Source organism: Pezoporus wallicus, unplaced genomic scaffold, assembly GCF_028554395.1.
Source record: "Pezoporus wallicus isolate ANWC-B61680 ecotype Strahan unplaced genomic scaffold, APGP_CSIRO_Pwel_v1 contig_2871, whole genome shotgun sequence".
Taxonomy (NCBI): domain Eukaryota; kingdom Metazoa; phylum Chordata; class Aves; order Psittaciformes; family Psittacidae; genus Pezoporus; species Pezoporus wallicus.
Window position 1 is genome coordinate 3,959,261 of NW_026640775.1, and position 20,656 is coordinate 3,979,916.

General features: G+C 42.4%; 1 protein-coding gene across 3 annotated transcripts; it reads left to right on the forward strand.

The window, feature by feature from the left end:
• Positions 1-2,182: 2,182 nt before the first annotated feature.
• On the forward strand, positions 2,183-18,934 carry NFYB (nuclear transcription factor Y subunit beta). 3 transcript variants are annotated; one of them, XM_057420574.1, is made up of 7 exons: positions 2,183-2,340; positions 11,711-11,804; positions 12,278-12,408; positions 14,248-14,445; positions 16,423-16,501; positions 18,221-18,300; positions 18,492-18,934. In XM_057420574.1, exons 2-7 carry the CDS (start codon positions 11,711-11,713, stop codon positions 18,522-18,524), a joined length of 615 nt encoding a protein of 204 aa, XP_057276557.1. In that variant the 5' UTR covers positions 2,183-2,340; the 3' UTR covers positions 18,525-18,934. The 3 variants fall into 3 exon arrangements, with proteins under 3 accessions (XP_057276557.1, XP_057276556.1, XP_057276555.1); XM_057420573.1 differs by having other exon boundaries at positions 2,229-2,368; XM_057420572.1 differs by lacking the exon at positions 2,183-2,340 and adding an exon at positions 3,580-3,703.
• The last annotated feature ends 1,722 nt before the right edge of the window (positions 18,935-20,656 follow it).

Below are 20,656 nucleotides of genomic sequence, written 5' to 3' on the forward strand. Positions count from 1 at the left end.
TTTGAGACTGTAACTGATAAGCAGCTAGATAACAAAGCAACAAGCATCAAACTAAATGATTTATCATAGTTTACACAAGACACCCCGATATTGTCAAGAGGGGAGATGCCGATCAGACATGTTGAAATACACCTTTTCAGGATATATGGTATGAATGAAACACACAGTGCTGCAAATATATGGAGGCTAAGAATGTACTTGGAATATGGAAAAAATAATAAACCAATTAAAGACTGCATGATAAATGTGTGACAGAAAAAGTCACCAGTGGAGGAACACAAGATAAAATGGATGTAAAGGGGAATGCTGTCTTGGACTCCCTGGCTTCAGTTGGCTGACAAGTTTAACCATTGAGTGCTGTTCTGTCACCAGTTAACGCTTGTTCCCACTATGCTATCCTCAAGAAAAGCATCAAGTAAAATAAGTGGACAAGGAGTTTTTCCATCAATACAACACTGATAAAGAGTAGCAAAAATGCTGCAGGAGAAACAAATAGTATTTTTGCTTCAAGTTTGAAAAACATGCAAAGAAAGATTTGAGGGCCACGCTTTCTAGAAGATTCAAAACATCGACTAGCTGCTCAAAAAAAAGGACATTGTCTGCTCTTGTGCCCTGAAGAACCTGCACACTGGTCAGAATTCATCTTTCTACTCACTTGTGAAATTCTGGGCTAAGATGAAAGAAGCCATCCAAAGACCTCACAACTGCACAGCAAGATGAATAGCGGATTGTCATGGTATTATATTTAGTGAACAGAAGCAATAAAATAAAAGGGAAAACTGCATTCCCTAAGGCCCCAAAGTTAGCAAATATTCTGCATTATTTTACATCTTCTGGGCATTTTAAAAAAAAAAAACAAATCCAAATCTAATTACTGCTCACAGTACCCAGGAGGCAGAATCAGGCTGTATGCAGTATTTGCAGTAAAAACCTGAGGCCATGCAAAATTTGTCTTATTTGATGTCTCAGTTTAAACTCAGAACAATCCAAATACACTGACATTTTGAGTGAATCTGAATTGTTGTGATATATCAAATCATATGAAACTAACGTTGTCATGTGAAACCAAGTGGAAATGTGTAAGGCTTATTGATTTTTGCTTTGTTTAAATCCAAATGCTAGAATAAAGCTACGAGAGGAATGTACTGTTATTTATCAGGTATTACCCAGAAGAATGCTAACAGGACTTTCGTACCAGTTTAGGTAAAATACTTAAGATCCTCAAGTAATGAAGAATGACTATAGGTTATTAAGAACCGCACAAACCAAAATTATTCTTGTTACCTCCATTGTGGAGATTGCACGTACACGTGTTGATGGCAGATGTATGGAATGTCTTTGGCTGCCTTCTAGAAGAAAAATCCCTCTCTCCAGTTCTAGTGAATGGTGGGATTGGTGGATTACGACGTGTTTCATAAAAATGCTTCATCAAGGAGGTTTATAGACCTTGGTGGAGAAGTCAGTCCAACTCTCATCTTCACCCAGCAGCCTGTATTTCTTCAGAACAAGCCTAAAAGCAGAAGGGAAACATGCACTTTAGGCCCTCTATCACCAGGGGGAAATAATCCTTCCAGGTTTGTAGTGAGATTTTATTTCTGTAGAGGGAAGAGGTAACACTGAATCGCAGATCCTCTCACCCAAGGTTCTGTTGCTGCTTGGGGCCTAGGTCCCATGGGCCATCCTCCTCCATTGACCTCCTCTTATTCATCATATTTTGCCAGTCTGTAAGTCCTACAAGGCACTGGGGGATGTAACTTGTTTTCCTCTCAACTGATGAGCCTAGACACAGGTGTAGTCGTGCTCTGAACAGAGCTGAGGAAGCTCTTTATCCTCTAAAGAAAGTGCCTGCTATACTGACTGCCGATTAAGTGATGGGGGAGAAGCGGAAAAGCCAGCTGGGCACAGCCTGGAGGGCCACGCTCACCCGCGTTCCCCACCTCCTACAGTGTCCTTTACCATAGGGAAAGAGCTGCACCTGGTCAGCAACCTCACTACAGCAACAGCAGCAGTAACAACCCTACACCCTTTAGCGGGGAACAGCCGGTTTTACCTCAGCCGGTCCACGGAGGAGGCGTCAGCGCTACCACCCCCAAGCCCGGCACCTCCGTCCGCATAAAGGCTGGCTGGCTGGCAGGGCCGGGCCACGCCACAGCCGTCGGGAGGGAGGGAGGGAGCGCGCTGGGGGGAAGAGCCGGCGCGCGTGTCGGGGAGGCGGCGCGGAGGGAGGGCAGCCGGGCTGCGGGAAGCGGTGCTCCGCGCTGGGACTGGTTCCTTCGCAGCCATTTTCTGTCCAACCAAACAGCCGATTTGCGGAGGGAGCCAACCAGGGCCGCACTGGAGGTTTGTGCCTGGCTCCGGCCAATGATTGGTAACCGGTTCCACTGCAGGCTCGAATGAAATGTCCGTCTCCCTCCCCGGGCTCCGGCGCTGCCGCCGCGCCGCCGCCGCGGGGACCAGGAAGTGGGGGGCGGCAGCCCCCGGGACCCGCCACCGCCCGCTCGCCTCTTTGTGCGACCGGAGGCTCGGGGGCCGCCCGGACGAAGGAGCGGACGGGGGAGGCGGCGGAGCGGGCGCGGAGGCGGTCGTAGCGCGGGGGTCGGGGCAGAGCCGGCGCGGCGGTTATCCCCGTCGGGGTTCCCTTTTCTCCGCGGGGCCGGGTGCGAGGAGGTGCCCCCCTCGCTCCGGCTCCATTTTGTGGCCTAGGCGCGGGGAGGAGGGGGGGGGTTGGAGGCGGGGACGGGAGCGCGGCTGCCCCGCGGTTGGTGTACGGCCGCCGGTGTGGGGCCAAGCGAGGCTGCCGGCGCCCCTAACCGCTCGCTGAGGTCGCGGCGAGGCAGGCGCGGGGCACACGGTTTTCCGCCGGGCCGGTCTTGCGGTCGCCGTGACCCTTTAACGGCGGTTTCTCTCCGGCCCGCTGGCCGTGTTCGGTCTGCCCTGGAGCCCCTCCGCGGCGGCATGGCGGGCGGGGCGGGGGGCGGCTTTGTGGTAGCCGTGCCTCGCCGCCCGCAGGCGGAGGGGGCTCCGCTCTCTTTTGTTTTTCCCCGGCCGGCGCCGCAGCCCGCTGAGCCCCCTCCCTTCGGCCGCGGGAGTGGGGGCCCGGGCCCCCACCACGCCTACGGCCCCTCGCAGAGCCGGGAGCCGTGCAGCGGGCAGAGAGCTAGCCAGCTCCGCCGCTGTCGTTGGGACCGAGATGGGGTTGGAAGGTCTGGCGGTGTTTCGCAGCGGTAGGGAGCGTGGGGCCAGGCCCCGGGATGTGGTGAGAGCAGCCGGGTGTTTGTGCGGGCAGCCCGGACCAGGCACGGCGCCCCGGGGCGGGGGAATACCAGACGGAGGTCTGCAGCAGGGCTCCGGCAGAAGGCTCCCACAGCAGGCAGGTACAGGTGTGTAGCCTCTGCAGCCCACCGGAGCCAAAGGCTGCTACCTTCTGCACGGAAATCACGGCAAAAGTGATTAACAATAAAGTTGCTGAACTGGGGACGCTTTGGTTTGCTCTTTCTGGAAAGAAGGGATCGTGATAGATGAGGTTTCCATCGAACATAGTCGAGCTAGGTGCAAGGAAGATTCGTGTAGCTAAGGGGGTTCCCCCTCATGCCCCTGTGCTGGCTGCTGTTGCATCATTGAAGGACATGAAATCAGGAAGTGAGATCGATCGGTTGGCACAGCCGAGCAGCATCGATGACTTGTCCTGTAGCACACATGGCAGGTAGGAGAGTGATGGGACTCTGCTACTTGCAATGTCTACACAACTGTTGTGTGTTTGGCAAGTGGTGTTGGCCATGCCTGTGTGTGCCAGCCCCTGCTCCATCCAGAAATTACGTAGTTGGTGATTGTAAAGAGAGGTAGGTTACTCACAGAAAATCATATTGGAAAATTACCCCCACCCAGATGTATTCTAGTAATGTTTCTGCAGTTATTAAGATACACTGGTTAAAGAAGCCTTCCTAGGTACTACAGCAGTAGAAAATCAGTCAATTTTTAGCTTTACCAACTTCTTTGAGGTTTAACCAAGAGGATTTGTTCTGCAAAGAACTGTCATGTAAAAGCTCCCCAGTATGCTTGGATTGATTTTTATGCAGGCAAAATAATTGATAATAATGGCCTGATTGTTTCTAGGCAGTGAGGGATGTAGAAGTCTGGATTTCAGTCCTTGAATGGGCTGTCTTGCGTGTAGTAACCTTTGCCTGTGTTGCTGGTAGATGGAAGTTATTGCCAATTAAAAAAAAAAAGTAATTGCAGCTTTTTCAAAAGACACTCAGGCAAAATAGTGAAAAGCAAAATGGAAGGAGCTGCTTTGGGCATTATTTGCAGTCTGGGTTTAATTGGCTTGTAGGAATGAAGAAACAGTGTTTATGCATAATCATTAGCATAATGTTCCTAAACAATAAGCTCAGTGATTACTTTCTGTCTTTGCTTATGCAGCCTATATGACTATGTGGCATGACAGTTACAAAGTTAAGGGGGAACCCATCTGTAAGTCTCTTGGGGACCCAAGATAGTTTAATCTGAATCATTATTTATGAGGTCTGCATGAGCAGCCTGTGCTTTGCATTGGGCGGGTAATATATATGGTCTTGGCTGATAACATTTACAGCTATGAAATTATATTTGAAAAATCAAGAATATTGGGTATTACTGCTTAGACTTTAATATTTGATAATTAAGGCAGTTCAAAGTTTAATAGATTATCTCTTATTTGTGATAATAATTGCATGAAGGCAGCAGTGTACAGAAATGAGATGAAAAAGATTGTTCAAGATACTGTGCAGATATGAAACATTAAATACTGTGAAGCTTGAAGTCAGTTATATTGCCTTTTTAACATTTTAAAAAGGCTTGTAGGGCTCTTCAGTGCTTCAGGTGCAAATTTCTAATGTCACTTCACCTTTAAAATTTTGCTTAGAAAGAAACTTGTCTTCAGTAGTGATTTTTGCAATATTACTTTAGAAAAACATGTATTTGGAAATGGGTGTTTTAGTGGCAGGATGCTTGTAAAAAATAGAAATGTGACTCTAAATATCGAATACTAAACAACATGTGTAAATAACATTGGTAGAATAAAATAAAGTGTCAGCAGATTTGATAATGCTGACTGAAAATACTGGCCTGGTCTGGACTAGTTTTGTATAACTCTTACTTGCCCTGTTGCTTGAGAGCAATAAGCTTCACCTATTTGATATACTACCACAGTGAAGGAAAACCATAACCAACTTACTGATGTTATCCAACTTGCAGAAGAAAGGCAGGATTTATGGACTGCTGTTTTAATAATTAAACAGCTAAGTTTCAGTTCTTCACAGAAAAAAAAAAAGCATAAAAAACTGAACATGGAAAGGTAATACGGGGTTTTCAGAGTTGCAGGAGGGTGGAGGTGCTGGTGCAGCCTGTTCAGCACTGCTGTCCTCTTCCAGCTTCTGCAAAAGCAACAAAATTTCTCTGTTCATCTCAGTTTTTTACCTCCGGTTTATATTACTGCCAAGAAAGAGAAGGCATGGAAACTCAAGTTTCTCCTGCCTGCTCTGTATCACTGATCTACTCCTACTTGATGTAAAAATATATGCGTTGTTAGTCCACCCATGTAAATTGCAGCTAACCATGCTTGTGAACAGTTAGCCTGGTAAGGAGACACCACATGCTCTAGCACAGCTGGATCCACGTGGAGGAAGCTTGTGGCTGGTGACTTCAGGGCTTGTAAGATGAGCCAGAAAGTTTATAATACTGGAAAGGTGAAAAGGCCCTGTTCAGACTTCATAAAGGAAAGGTTTTCTTCTTGTGGTCCAGGGGGAGGAAGGAGCCTGGTACAGCCTAGGTGCTAATGAGCCTTAGTGGTGCTGTCAGGTCCTCTCAGCCTCAGTCTGCTTCTCCTAATGCTATTCTGCTGTGGGGGAATACACTGAAGACACGCCGAGATGAGTCTGAAATGGAGAGGGACAGTGCAGCGCCTGTGTTCTAGGCATGTGCTGAGGGGTTTTAACGTGGCTATTTAACTTCAGTATGTTCCATCTGCTGGAATGATGTCCCATGAGTACGTTTACCAGTCAGTGTTTCTTGCTGCAGGAGACACTGCTTTACTTCCAGGTGAGAATTTAGTGGGAAATTAGGTTCTCCAGAAGTCATTGAACATTGAGGGAGATAGACATTATTTTTTTCAAATAGAAAATTCTCTATTTGTGTTTAGGAACAGCAAGTGAGGGTGCAGAAAGCCCAAATAAAACTTTGTTTCTACTGTTACCTACTGCTTTACATCTCGTAATAAGATGTGGTAGAAAAATTAATCTACGATGACTGATGTTACTACCTACAGCTATATTTCTCTCCTTCCTTCTGTGGCAGGGACAGCTGTATGGAAAGTGTACCAAGTGCTTCAGATAATTGCATGGAATTTTCTGCAGTCCCTCTTGCTGGGTAGCAATTTTGGGAAATAGGATGGATAAATAATGTGTGAAGTACTTAAATCACACAAGGCTTTTAGTTGCACTTGGGAGATCAGTTTTGCAAATCGTTGCAAAATAAATTCCTCACTCTGAAGACACAATCTTTGATTCTATTACTGCCCTTTTTACTGACCCTTTCTCTCCTCAGTGCTGGCAGGTCTGGGGTTATGTTCTTTGGTTGTCATTTAGCTGGGCTACTGATACTGCTCTTTCAAGAGAGGTCCTCAGATTAAACAGGCTGCAAGATTTACTTTGAGATACTGAGGTTTTATTAATTCAGTATCGATGTGTTCTAGGAACAGACTGGGTTGTGGGTAGCAGACAGGAGCATCTTTCTTTTTTTTTTAAGCATCCTCCAGAAATTTTTCTACCAGATGTCCGTGTAAAGCTGTACGTTCATTCACTTGCATCTTAGTGCTGAAAGTTCTTTCATGCCCTTGATCTGAAAGGTTTCTATTTTAACATATTTCTCAGGTTAATTTCCCTGGATCCATCAATTTGTATATTCCTAGCACTATTCTTTTTCATTAGAGATACACAAACAAAACAAATCCCAAACCAACAACAAACAAACAAACCCACAAACAAACAAAAAGTTACTACCAGATAACTTTGTGCTGCTGCTCTGAATTTGGATGCTTATTATGGAATATTTGAGTTGAGTTTTCTGTGCTTATTTGGTTTCTCTCCCTCATTTTTGGTAAAAAATCAGATGGTGTCATGGTCACTTTAGAGAGTAACCTATTGTCACTTCTGGTATGCTTAGCACTCGATCTTGATTCAGTCAGCATATGCATGGATGAGAGCTTGAGTGTTTTCCTAACCCTAAAGTCTTGAGGGTAATGTACAACATGCAGTAAGCGCTTCTTGCAGATAAATGTGTAGTACGTGCTACTAGACCAACGTGTTGGAAGACCTCTTCCTCGTGTGATTTGGTCGCTGCACATTTGTAGGAGATGCTGTCTTGATTAAAAGAGATTGCAGTGGCTGCATGCTGAAGCTGCTGTGTGAGTGGGACATAGAATCTGCAAATAGGTACTCCAGGGGCTAAAGCAAAATCTGAGATTTCTTGCCCATCTGAACCCTGTAGGATTATATCTCCAAGGACTCTGTTCATGAAATTTAGCATCTAATTCTGTCCAAAGAAGTAGCTCTTCCTACTAAATACGCTAGCTTAAGAGTTGTTGTCCTTCACTTTCCCAGTGACTGTAGGCTTGGTGTTGTTTCTATGCTACATTGTACTGCTGCATTTTTTTAACTCACTTCAGGGACACTGCAAGTTTCGTTTGTTTCAGAGCTTTTTGTTTTTTTAAAGTGGTGGATTAATTGGTAACAGTCTATCAAGAGCAGTGTTTTCTCATTTTCTGAGCATTGTGTTGTATGTATTACAGGCCAGCTGAGCTGACAGTCAGGTATGTGGTGATTAGCTTGAGTTTTGAACATGTAAAATTAAAACCATAATACTTGAATGTGTAACTGGTCATTATGAGATGAGTAGGATGGCAGCCACCACAGTTTTCAGCAGGCTCGTGTTTGTGTCATCCATCAGGCTCAAAGAAATACTAGTAGGCTGACTAGGTGGTATATTAATTACAGTTGCTATGTTCAGATGCCTAGGTGTACATGACAAATCTGACTGAAGTTCTTCAATAAAACTTATTTGGATTGCAGTGTTGTGTATAAAATGCCACTCCTTTCCTCACCATGAGGCCAGCCAAGCTGTGGAAGGGGGCTTGCAGTATGGTTGGGCAGGCTCTGTCTGTGAAGATCTTCAGGGCTGGATAAAGCCCTTAGGAGCCTGCTGGGATCTGGCCCTGCTTTGAGCAGGGGTTGGACGAGAGATCTCCCGAGGCCCCTTTTAACCTGAATTATCCTGTGATCCTGGATTAGGACTGGGTTATGTTAAGCATTATGCAGAAAGGTGTTACACTGTAATCCTCTGTCCCAAGGTTGTTCTGGCAGTTAAAAGTCTTTCTTAAAGTAATACACATAGAATTTATTTCAGTTGATGTCAAGCTGTCAGTGCCTGGTGGTTATTGTTTTTTTTTTTTAATCTGAGACAGATCTGCCTTTTTCTTTTGCAGTCCTTTTCCTATTGATTTTGCTCATCACTCTTTTAATTCACAATAAGATTCCACTCAAATTCTCACTAATTGTGAAATAACACATGCTGTAGGCAGACTTGGAAATGTGCACACAGAAAAGGATAAAAGCAAATATAATACCTTGAGGATACATCAGTCTAATATGGCCAAAACTGTCTACAGATGCAGCAGAGGTTTAAAAGGGATTGGAGCAGGAAATGTCTTTTGAAGGTGAGCTGGGCTAATGAAAGCAAGACGGTTTCTTCAGTAATACTGCTGGGTCTTGGCAATAAAGATTCAGATGGGGTAGCCTGCAGAATGGGTGAGCAGAAACCAGTGAATTATCACATCACTGCAGAAATTGAAGAAGAATATTGGAATCCTGGAGAAAGAAAACATTTTGGAAGATAAGGTTCCATAGGAGACTGAAAAAGGAGAGGGGAAGAAACCTTAAGGCATTTAAAATAGTACTGGGGCTGAGTAAATTTAACACAGTTGGAGGAGACCCTAATTCCAAGTTAAATTCTAGTAGGGATCAGACAGCTGAGACTGAGAGCAAGAATGCCAGAAAATCCTAACTTGATTTTGGGATTTATCAGGCTGCAGAATGTTAATTGCTTCAAAAGGGAAAGAGAGACACAACTCTTAGTGGTGAGTGATGTCAGTTTGGGTGATCTTGACATGCAGAATTTTGATATCCTTGTCATTACAGTGAGCTGAGTAAGCAAACTGCAGACCCTTTGGAAAATTGAAAATCAAAGTTAGATCGCCCAACAAAGAGTGCAAAATGCAGGCAGCAAATTTATGTGAAAATTGGTACATGTGTGAAACATTCCCCTTCCTTTGGACAGAGCTGCTCTGGAAGAAGTGAAACTGATTTACAAAAACCCATCAAAAGGGACCAGAAGTGATGTTAAAAAAAGCACTGTGTGCATAATAATTTGTATGATGAAGAGGTGGCAGATGTGGAAGAGGTTTTCCTTTCTCTTAAGTAGCTCCTAGGGCTATCTCCAGCTGTTGTAGTATTGCTCTGAATGATGTGAGCAGTGCTCAGGTTACTTGTGCATCTGTGGCCATGTAGCCGCAGATGTGTAGCGCTGGGTGTTGCCTGAGGGTTTGAAAGCAAAACCCAACCCTGTGGCCACAGACAAAGTGCAGAGTAGAGAGAGGTTAAATTGCTCATATTTCTGTGTAGGTATAAAAATAGCATGAGATTGTTTTTCCCTTCCTCCCTTTCTCTCTTGATCCCATTCGCTCTTGAGGCTAATGGTTGTGGAAAGAAGCGAGCTGCATGGTCCGGCTGGCAGTGACCATGTGACCCTTTGGGCAGAGGTTGCTTTACCAAGACACCGGGGTACCTGCACCGCTGGTGTAGGTCAAGGAGTGGGGTTCTGCCTCCCGTGGGGCTGTGATTGCAGCTTGTCAATGAGGCAGGCTGCCCTTGTCAGGAACAGCTGGAGTGGGAAGAGGGAAGGATGGGAAGGGCTGGTCCAGAGACAGAACTGTATGAAGTGTAGGATGGGAATGGAAGAGGTGATTTGCTAGCCAACAGGTAGATAAGCATATGCTCGTGGAATTGTTTGGTGGTAAACCTAGGCAAGAAAATTTAGGGCAAAGGTGAATCTGGTGCTGCGTATCTAAATGCATTCAAGAATATCTTTGTATTTATGCCCCAGTGTTGGAAGAGTTTGTATGTGCTGGGGACCCTTTCTGCCTCACTCATTTTTGCAGTATTCCTTTTCTCCAAAAGAAGCATTTACACATGACTGCACAACTGCCAAGATGCCACCTCGTGGAAAAAAAAAAAAGCATGGGAGCTAAATGTTCTGCAAAAGTTTATTTTTAATACACTAATTCTCAAGACACCTGCAACTGGAGAAAAGAGCATTGTCCGAAAGTTTTAAAAGGCTGGAGGCTTGAATTCAGGCTTGCATTAGCACTGCTAACATAGCCTCTTGGAAAGCGGAAATGTTGTCTGCCATGATTTTTATAGGTCTAAGTTTTCTACCTGCTGATAGCGTTTAGTGAAATCTGTTACTTTTTGTAAAAGAAGAGACTTTCATATGGTAACACATTACATGGGCTGAAGTACTTGCTTTTACAAGAATGCATGTGTATCTATCTGCGTGTTGTGTATGGTGGCAAAACGCGGATGCCAAAGGCATTGATGTGTTGGATTGATGCTATGGGATGTACTCACTGAAGAGGTGTGAACTTCCAAGGACGGTGGGAGGCATCTTCATGTCTTTTACCTCCTCAGAATGAGAAAGTGCAATACATGTGATGTCTCTAAGTGTTTCCAGGCTGCTGAGGAGCCTCTGAGCCACAGCCCGTTTGGAGACCTCTACTTCATCACAAAGTAGATATCCTAGAAAACGTTGATGCTTAACCAGCAAACCCCTGCTGGTTTTGCTAGTTTTGTCCTATTTGAAAGGGGGTAGGTGAGCTTCTCTGGGACCTCTCTAGCTGAAACATGTTTGGTGCCTCCCAGCACAAAAGGTCTCTAAGGGGGTAGGGAAGTACTGGCTATTTTGGCTTCCCTCTTTCTCCTGCCATTGAAATTACTTTGACCCTGTCTCTAAAGCCTGAAAGAAAATACTTATTGGCCATTATGTCAGAACATTGTGAGAGGAGCACTGGAGGATGCCCAGAGGAGCAGGGCAGGGTGGGACCAAAGAAAGCAAAGGAAAACACAACTCAGAAGGTGTCTAGGAGTGGCTAGTGCCTGAGGAGAGTGAGGATGTGGATACAGGTCTGGCTAGTATAAGGTTGTTAGTGGGCTTGACAAAAGGTGTTTTGAGTGGAGGGGAATGGTGAGTGAAGGATGCAGTCTGTAATAATTGTAGGTAAAGCATTCAGTGAACAGTGGGCTCATGTAGGTTTTTAGGGTTGCTTGGAGAAACTTGCCTGAGCCTGTTCATGTGACTGTCGTAGGAACAACAGAAGATTGCATGAACCAAATGTTTCTGTGCATGGCTGAATTTTTGGGAAGCATCACAAAACAGTTTCACCATTTCCACTGTCAGTAAAGCTTTGTAGTGAGAGAGGGGATACTGTTCTCAAATGACAAAATATTTATGCTTTGTGTTAATTAGTCTTATAATTCTGTGTTGATTAGAGTGCTGTTTTTTAAGCAATAGCTGCACTTATTGATGTAACAAACATACCTGAAAGGTTGGTTTCTTCTGTTTGTAGATGGATGGTGATAGCTCCACAACGGATGCTTCTCAGTTAGGAATTACTGGAGATTACATTGGTGGCAGTCACTATGTGATACAGCCTCATGATGGTAAGAAATGTTACAGTAAACACTGCTATTTCTGTGTGTGTGTATATATATGCTTCTAGTTCTTATAGTCTATCCTCTCAAGCTAAGAATTTGCAATTGTATTCTTTATGCCTCACTGTATAAAGCAATTTTTCTGCAGTCTAAAAGTGGGGGTTGGATTTTTCAGTGTTGACACAGTCCTTTGAGGTCATGATAAAAAAAAATCTGTTCTAGGGAACAATTTCTATTTAGACATAACATTGAGAATGTTTGGTGTTCAGCCGTGTGTACTTCTGTGCATAATGTGCTAAAGATGATATGGAACAACCATGAAGGTACCGTGGTGTTCCATCTATTTTTAAAACTATTTCTACAATGCTAATACACTGTGCTTTCAAAGGTCTTCATCCTTCAGTGTAAGATTTTAAACTGACTTAATTATTGCTTGCTCTCTGTCAACTACAATTTCTGCTAACTTTTCTTTATTTCATTAGACCCAGAGGACAGCATGAATGATCATGAAGATACAAATGGCTCAAAAGAGAGTTTCAGAGAACAAGATATATATCTTCCAATTGCAAATGTGGCAAGGATAATGAAAAATGCCATACCTCAGACAGGAAAGGTAATACCCTTATCTGTAAAGAAAGCATATTAATGAATTTTATTCCTTCCTCTACCTGAACTTGAGCTGGTAAAACAGTATATTTTTCCAAATGATCCTGGTTTATTGGAGAAAAGCCTTACAAAAGAAAACAAAAATCTGAGCAGGAGGTGATTGAGACCAAGTCCATTTTTCTTAGGTTTCTGAAAGCTTTTAGTAACTGCAGTAATTAATCAGAACAGTGTTCTTGATAGCACTTTCAAGGGCTTTCTTTTTCTAAGATGTATTCTCTGAAATTGTCATAATGGGTCAGACTTGGTGACCATCCTGTATCAATAAGAGTATTTTCTATGTGCTTATCTCTTATGAAATTTAATCTGCATTTATTGAGATGCGTAACATTTGGAATAAATGAACCATTCGGTTCACTTTTCCAGTGAACCGAAAAAAAAACAGTCCTCATCCTGAAGAAAAGGGAATGGTTAGTCTTTCGTCACCCAAATCTTCACATATATCCAAATGCCAAAATGACTTAAGAAGTCTGCCTTATACAATGTAGAACATAAGGCCAGATACTGAAGGACTTGTTTTATATTTCCTACTACTAAGAATAGGCTTTTTAATCCATTCTGTTGAGCTGGTGATTGTATAAGCGTTTGACTGTTCTACCTGTTTATCTGAAACCTTTGCAGGGCTCCTGTTACTTGCTGTTTCCCTATTGTATTCCAATACAATTCCTGCCCCAGTAACATTTCCTCTAGCTAAAGCTGTTTTTTGGGTTTTTTTTTTCTTTTTTTTGAGATCACTCTAAATAGAAGCAAGACATAATTTACTTGCATCTGCTTGTACTTTCTTAGTGTTCAGGGCTCTCTGGAGATCTGCATGTTCCATTTATATCTTTGCTGTGAAAATCTCTTCCCCAGTCCATATTGTCATAAATTTTTAGTGATCAAGATGAGATTTTTCTCAAGAATTTAGCATATGGGATGTCGAGCTTTCTCAAAATCAAGGAGGGTTTTGTCAAAAACTGCAAGGGAAGCTGCTGGCTGATAAATACTTATGAAAATCTCGCCCTATGTGTCTGAAAATATCAGAAGAACTAGTGAAGATTCTACATATGATTACTGCTTCGTTTTTTTTTTTAAATACAAACAGGTTTTTCTCATGTAAAGAATAAGAATCTTAATTATTCTAATCTTTCAGTTGCCTCCTGTCAGCTTCCCAAATAATCATGAGTAATGCTTGCTGTTATTTAAAGTTGGGTAAATTAATTTTTTCCAGCTGAAAACCATAATCAAATTTACTTATTTCATTCCTGCCAGGACCATATGTGTTTCTTCATTTGAATTCTCATTTGGAAAAATTATACCAGAATATTAAAGCATTACAGAGGCTTGCTGCTAGGCATATATTCTAGTCCTTGAGTCTGGTCAGGATACAAATACTTGTTGTTGCCGAATTTGTGGGTTATACTGCAGAGGGGTTGGTTGGAACTGGTGGGCCTATTAAAGGGAAGATGGAAGTGGGCTATGGCATTGTAATGAACAGGTTTAAAGACAACGTGTAGGTAAGCAATACTGAGGTGCATCTATGTGTAAAAGCTTGTACAGATACAACTTCGGGAGACCCTGGGAGTTGGCCATGCTGCTTGAAATAGTAAAACTTCATGTTGCAGCTCTGCTTACATAGGGCAGTGATGACATCCAGTGGTTCCCTCACATGCAGGTGTTGCCTAAATGGGTATAGCCATCAGGTTTGGGGATGTTTCCCTTATTATCTAGTGTATTCTTTGCATTTTGCTTTTTTAATAAATTTTCTTGCATCTTGATTAATCATTTTATGATACTGTTTCCTTACTAGATTGCTAAGGATGCAAAGGAATGCGTGCAAGAGTGTGTAAGTGAATTCATCAGCTTTATAACATCAGAAGCAAGTGAGAGGTGTCACCAAGAGAAAAGAAAGACCATCAATGGAGAGGATATTCTCTTTGCCATGTCTACCTTGGGGTTTGACAGCTATGTTGAACCTTTGAAATTATACCTCCAAAAATTCAGAGAGGTTGGTATATACTTCAGTATTTCCTCATTTATTTAACCTGGTTGTGTTTATCATTAGCTCCTTGTCATTGTAATAGTATAATGGTTAACTTGTATAATGTCTCACAGCTATTGTCAAGGACTAATGTAATGTTTAAAAGCATTCCAGAGGATATATAGAGAAAAAGGGGTAAGTAAGCATTTTTATTAGACTTCCAGATTCAAAGTTCTAAAGCTTTCAACTGAATAAATGCTCTAATATATTGCTGGTAGTAAATCACTCTTTAAAGGTGACTATTTAGAGTACTTAATTCAATCTTCGGGTTCAATCAATAAAACTGTTCTAGACAGCATTCTCTGAGGAGCTAGGCTAATGCCTGGTGTTTGTCTGGGCTTTGTCTAGGCTTCAGATATGCAAAAGAAAAAGCAGTTTTTCTCATGTTGGAATAATGATTCACATGGAAACCTCTCTGTCTCTAGCAGAAAGTGACTTCCCCCCCACGCCTCCCCTTTTAGCATTTTAAACTTCTTCAAAAAGAAGTTGCTTCTGGTTGGGTTTTTTGTTCTGGTTTGCCCTCCACCCCTCACCTCCTGTCTGGAGACCAAAGAGAATTGCTTACTTGCTCCTCCACTCTGGTGGTGGTCTATCTCAGAATATCAGATTTAACCAAACAAATCAAGGGTATTTTTATCCAGTGACCTCTCTTCCTCATAGTCCTGATTGAAGATGTTGTTCAGATATTAAAAAAAAATAATTGGGGGGGGGGTGGGTAAAAATTAAAGCAAGTGTTCTATGATTCTATTAATTTTGTTTTTAATGTGGATCACTTTTCTGGTATGGCTGCTTGGCTCTACTGGCATGAGTGAAGCAGGCATGTCTCAATTGGCAGTGTTGTAGATAGAGATGCTCTTCAGACTTTGTTCTGTAAACTGAAGTTGTTTAATTAATGGGGTCAGACTCATTAATGATGATTAATTTGCTGATAGCACTTGAAGCTTCCCCTTTCCCAGGAAGTCATCTGCTGTGATAACTGGCTAACAGCAGGTGTAATCTCTAAGTTGGAAGTACTGCCTTGTGCTGTCCTTTTCCAGTTCTGTATGGCAGTTGCACGTGACATTGAAGTGCTCTATGTGCTTTCCTTAAAAATGTAAAGGAGTGCCTGACTAGTTTCAGTACTTCTGGAGAAGCCTGAAGTGGGCCTGTAAGTGACCATTTTTGCAGATAAATATGCCGTAGTGGCAGAGTGGTGGGATTGGGATTTAAATGGATGGATGGATTGGATGGTTTTGCTCATCAGTTTTAAACCTCCATTCCAGCTAGTTCTGTCTTCAGGGTACCATATATAGTGAAGTATTTCTGATTTGTAGTATTTAGTCTGCATCAAACGGTTTCAGAGAATACTTCTTATGCTTGTATTATTTTCTTGGGTGTTCTTACATAATTAGCAGAGCATCAAACTTCATACTTGTAAAACTGCATGCAGATGACTGGAAGCTTTGGCTTTCTGTGCTGATATCTTTTCTGGCTGTAGTCCTTGATGTGGGAAAAGAAATCCAGTATCTTGGTTTTAAATGCCAACTGTTAGTTGTATGATGATGGCTCTTGCACGTGGCTGGTAAGCAAGTGTTGCACGTTCTCATTAGTACTGAGATTCTGTGATTTGTCAATGTTCCTAACGGCTCCTTCTGGACTACTGCAGATATTTGACCTTCCTTAGAAGGTGAAAGCCTTTCTTAGAATCTACACAATCCTAGTTTGCAGAGTTCCTGTTTCTTAGGATTATGGCTAAGATGAAAAACACCCTTCATACATCCTTGTTTTATGCCTGTTCTTAAATCTCATAGCGTTTCACAGGTCTTGGATTTCAAACTCCAGCTACTGCACAGTGACTCCTCTGCAAGTTCAAAACCTTGGCTAGACCTCTTGGGGTTTGAAAACAATCTCAATCCAACTGTACTCTAACACAAACTCTCTTTTACTATCCTCCCCCCCCTCCAGGCAATGAAAGGAGAAAAGGGAATTGGAACAGTTACAGCTGGGGATGGTCTAAGTGAGGAGCTCACGGAGGAAGCATTTAGTAAGTAATACTTTTTATTATATTACTACTACATCTTTTATAAAAACAACAGTCCCTTTAGACATCAGAATTCTTACCTGAGAAATCCATCCTGGACATCCCACACGTTACACCTTTGATCTGCTGAGATTTTCATTTGAGATGTCTGAAAGCTAACATGTGCTAACATAAACCCCTCCAAATCAGTAGAATTTGTGGTCAGAATGAGGAGCTATAGTGATAAGTGATGCCACTCTAGCAAAAGCTAATGTCAACTGTGGAAGATAAGTGCATATGTTAGTGCCAGTATTTTTCTCTACACTTAAATACAGGTTATAGTGAAAGGTGCAAACTCCCCCCACTCCCCACCTCTAGTAGCTACATATTTAAGCCACATTTGTTCTACTTGCAAGACTGCTGGGGGAGGGGAGTAAAAAAACTCCATGACTTGAGCTTGTCTTTGATAAATGAGCCAGAGAAGAATGTAATTTTTGTATAATTCTAAAACACTCGGTATTTCTTATATTCAAAAGACTGCACAGTCTGGTAAATAAAAGGTGTAGGGCAAGTATCATCATATGCACTCACTGTAGTTTTAATTCTTATACTGTGAATGAAAGCCTGATAGATGATGGGACTTTGTGTTGGTTTTGTTGATGCTGGATTCTTGGATGTAGTCTTTGCCTTGGCTTTTAAATACTATGAGCTGGTAAATCTTGAAGCCAATCAATACAAGAATTAGGATGTGCAGCTCTAGTCATATGTCGTGGTTTAAGCCCAGCCAGAGGGCTCGTTGACTCACTCCCCCCCCTTCTTTTCCTCCCCCTACTTCCGGAGGGACAGAGAGGAGAATCAAGAAGAATGCAACTCCCACGGGTTGAGATAAGAACAGTTTAGTAACTAAGGTATAATACAAATCACTGTTGCTACCATCAATAATAATAATGATAAAGGAAATAACAAGAGAATACAACACCTTACCATCAGCTGACCAATAACTCGCCCCCCCCCAGCCCAACCAAGCACTGACCGATGCCTCCTCCAACCCCGCAGACTCCCAGCCCTTCCAGGTAACTCCCAGTTACGTCCTGGGCATGACGTGCTGTGGTATGGAATACCTCCCTGGTCAGCCTGGGTCAGGTGTCCTGTCTCTGCTTCCTCCTGGCTTCCCCTCCTCCCTGGCAGAGCATGAGGCCCACAAAGTCCTTGGCCAGACCAAAACATCGCTATCAGCTCTGTTCCCAGGCCGAAAGTCAAAACACAGCACTGCACCAGCTACCGAGAAGGAGAAAAATGACTGCTACTGCTGAACCCAGGACATTGTATCTACTGACAAGATTTAGTTTTTCAAACATCTGATAAAAGATGAGGCAATGCAAATAGAAAAGTCTTATCCATATTCACTTATGTGAATCATTGTAGAATCATAGAATGGTTTGAGTTGAAAGGCACCTTAAAGCTCATCCAGGTCCAACCCCCTGCCACGGGCAGGGACATCCTTCCACTAGAGCAGGTTGCTCCAAGCCCCATCCAGCCTGGCCTTGAACACTGCCACAGACGGGGCAGCCACACCTTCTCTGGGCAGCCTGTACCAGTGCTTTACCACCCTCACAGTGAAGAACTTCTTCCTAATATCTACCCTAAACCTACTTTCTTTCAGTTTAAAGCCTTTCCCCCTTGTTGTGTCACTGTATATCCTGAAGCTCCCATCTAACTTTCTTAAAATGCTTTTTCTTTCAGCTAACCAGTTGCCAGCAGGCTTAATAACTACAGATGGCCAACAGCAAAATGTTATGGTCTACACAACATCATATCAACAGGTACTGTATCCCATCCTCTACTCTCCCTTCTGCTGCTGAAATTCCAATGCTAATTCAGCTGCCCTCCTCTGAAAGATGCGAATTAATTTAATTTAGTCCCTTCGTGGTGGCTGTCATGACATTCCAACACCGTGACAACTCAAGCAATGCAGTTTCAGAAAATAATGTAAGCCTGCGTTTTCTTTCTCTAGATCTCTGGTGTTCAACAAATCCAGTTCTCATGATCTGAAGAAAACTTTGTATCTGGGAACATGAGACAGAAAAGCTGTGCAACTCTTAACGAAGAGGCAGGTTTAATGACTGGAAGAGATGTATCTCTTTGTATATTAAATAGCTGTAATGTAGCTACCGGAAGCTTGACTAATTGAGGTGCGAGTTCTGACTCAAATCTTTTTCATGATGATTTAAAAAAAAAGAAAATTGGATTTTAAAGGTATTAAAGTATTTTTGTTTTGTACAAGAGTTTGTTGCTCTGTATAACTCCTGTATGCATTGTATATTGCAATTTATTACTGTCAGAGATTTGTAGACAGTTTCTTATTTTCATATTGAATCATGTTACTTTTGTAATTCAGGTAAACAGCTGGGTTAATTCATGTTTACCCTTTGAATAAAATTGTAAGGGTAAAGTTCATTTTTGAATGCAAGTTGCCTTTATTATAAAGATTGAGTTAGTCTTGGTTATGTACCTTGTCTTGCATGACAACCTCAACTAACTTTACATGTCGGCATATTTATTGAGATTTTGAAAGGGACGTTTTCCTCATGAGCCTAGGAGTGCAGAATTGCCACAACTGCTTTTTGTTTTGTTTTTGTTTTTTAATGTAACTTCAGAATTAAAAGTAAATCAAAACCAACCAATGCTCTACTACATTTAGAGACTTAGAGCTTATCAACAGTGTTGATGAAAACACTATGTGTGATGCAGGTCTTCATTTATTACTTTTCTCTTCAGTTGCATCAACTCTCTTTAGACTTATTTGATATATTTAAGGTAGTCTTTGTGCTACTGAAATAACTTTTCCTTTTTTTATGTATAGTTTTTAGAATCCAGAACTTTAGAAATTCAGGGGGTAGTGGGGGAGGGAGGGATTTTATAGTCCTTGTGGTAAAAGATCTCATTTTAACTTTTTACTGAGATGTTTTAAGGGTTCTTGCGAGCCTGTGGGAACTCCAGTGTGTTAGCGACTTTCCGTGTACAGGCTGCGTGCGTGTGTGTGAGCGACTGAAACCTGAGCAAGTGATACAAATCCGAAATGGAAGACAGACTTCTGGTTTCTGGTTTTGCAATAAACTCTACCTAGGTAGTGTAGTTCTGTATATTTAGTGAGCTGTTCTTGGTAACGTTGCTGTTTCTTTAATACACGGGAGGGTAATTTTGTTAGATGCAATGTCTTAGCCTGGTAGGATAAGGGTAGTGGTTTTAGTAATATATCTTACTAAGAATGAATTTTGGGACCTTTGATATTTTTACTGTTTGCAGTGAACTGAAATGTAATATAATATCTATCCACATATCTGTCATTAATTTAAGCAACCACACCTTGAATCTGTTGCCATTTAATTTCTTGCTGGATATGTCTTTTTTTTTTTTTTTTTTTCTCCTTTTCTAAAGTAACAGTTTTGTATTGGAAACACAGCTTAAACTAAGGTGTCCTGGAAGCCTGGAATAGCCAATTCTCTACTAAACGCCAGTTTTATGTATGTGCAGATTTGAACAGTGTCTCTTACAAATCAGCATCATGCTGGCAGAGCCTCTGGAGGTGATGCAGTGTATTCCGTGGCAATCTGGACAGATGTTTGGGTTTTGTGGCAGTCTGTCACTCTTCTGCAGCTATGACTGAACAAATGAAGTTTTTATTCATTAAATGTAAAAATGAATAACACCATCCCTACATGAGCCCCTTCTGTTTGTATTCTATGATTCTATTCCGTTTATTTCAGGCCATCATACCCTGTTCTCAATGCTCCCAGATTTGCAATGGAAAAAAGCTGTGATCTCAGCTAAGGAGAAGCCAGGAGAGATTTGGTGGTTGGATGTGCAGAAAAGGGGGCTGAGGTCACCCGTTGTACTTGCTTGAAACAAGCTGCATGTTTCAGAGTGCTATCTCCTGTGAGTCTGAAGTGTTTTGAGTTTGTGGCTTACACATGACTGGGAGCAAAGGAGCTGATGCTGCTTTGACTTAATTTTGTCTTCTCCTTCTCGCCCTGTGAGGTTCAGGGACAAAACTGCAGCCAACTCATTCACTTCCTGAAAGCACATATGTAGAAGTAATAGCACAACTATTGATCTCTCTCTGAAGCCATTCACCTGATAAAGATTGCAGGGTGCTGTAGTGCTGGCAAAACAAATAAT

Coding starts and splice junctions, on each gene's coding strand:
- NFYB (XM_057420574.1), top strand. CDS start 11,711: ATGGATGGTGATAGCTCCACAACGGATGCTTCTCAGTTAGGAATTACT. Junction 12,409..14,247: donor CCATACCTCAGACAGGAAAG/GTAATACCCTTA, acceptor TTTCCTTACTAG/ATTGCTAAGGATGCAAAGGA. Junction 14,446..16,422: donor ACCTCCAAAAATTCAGAGAG/GTTGGTATATAC, acceptor CCCCCCCTCCAG/GCAATGAAAGGAGAAAAGGG.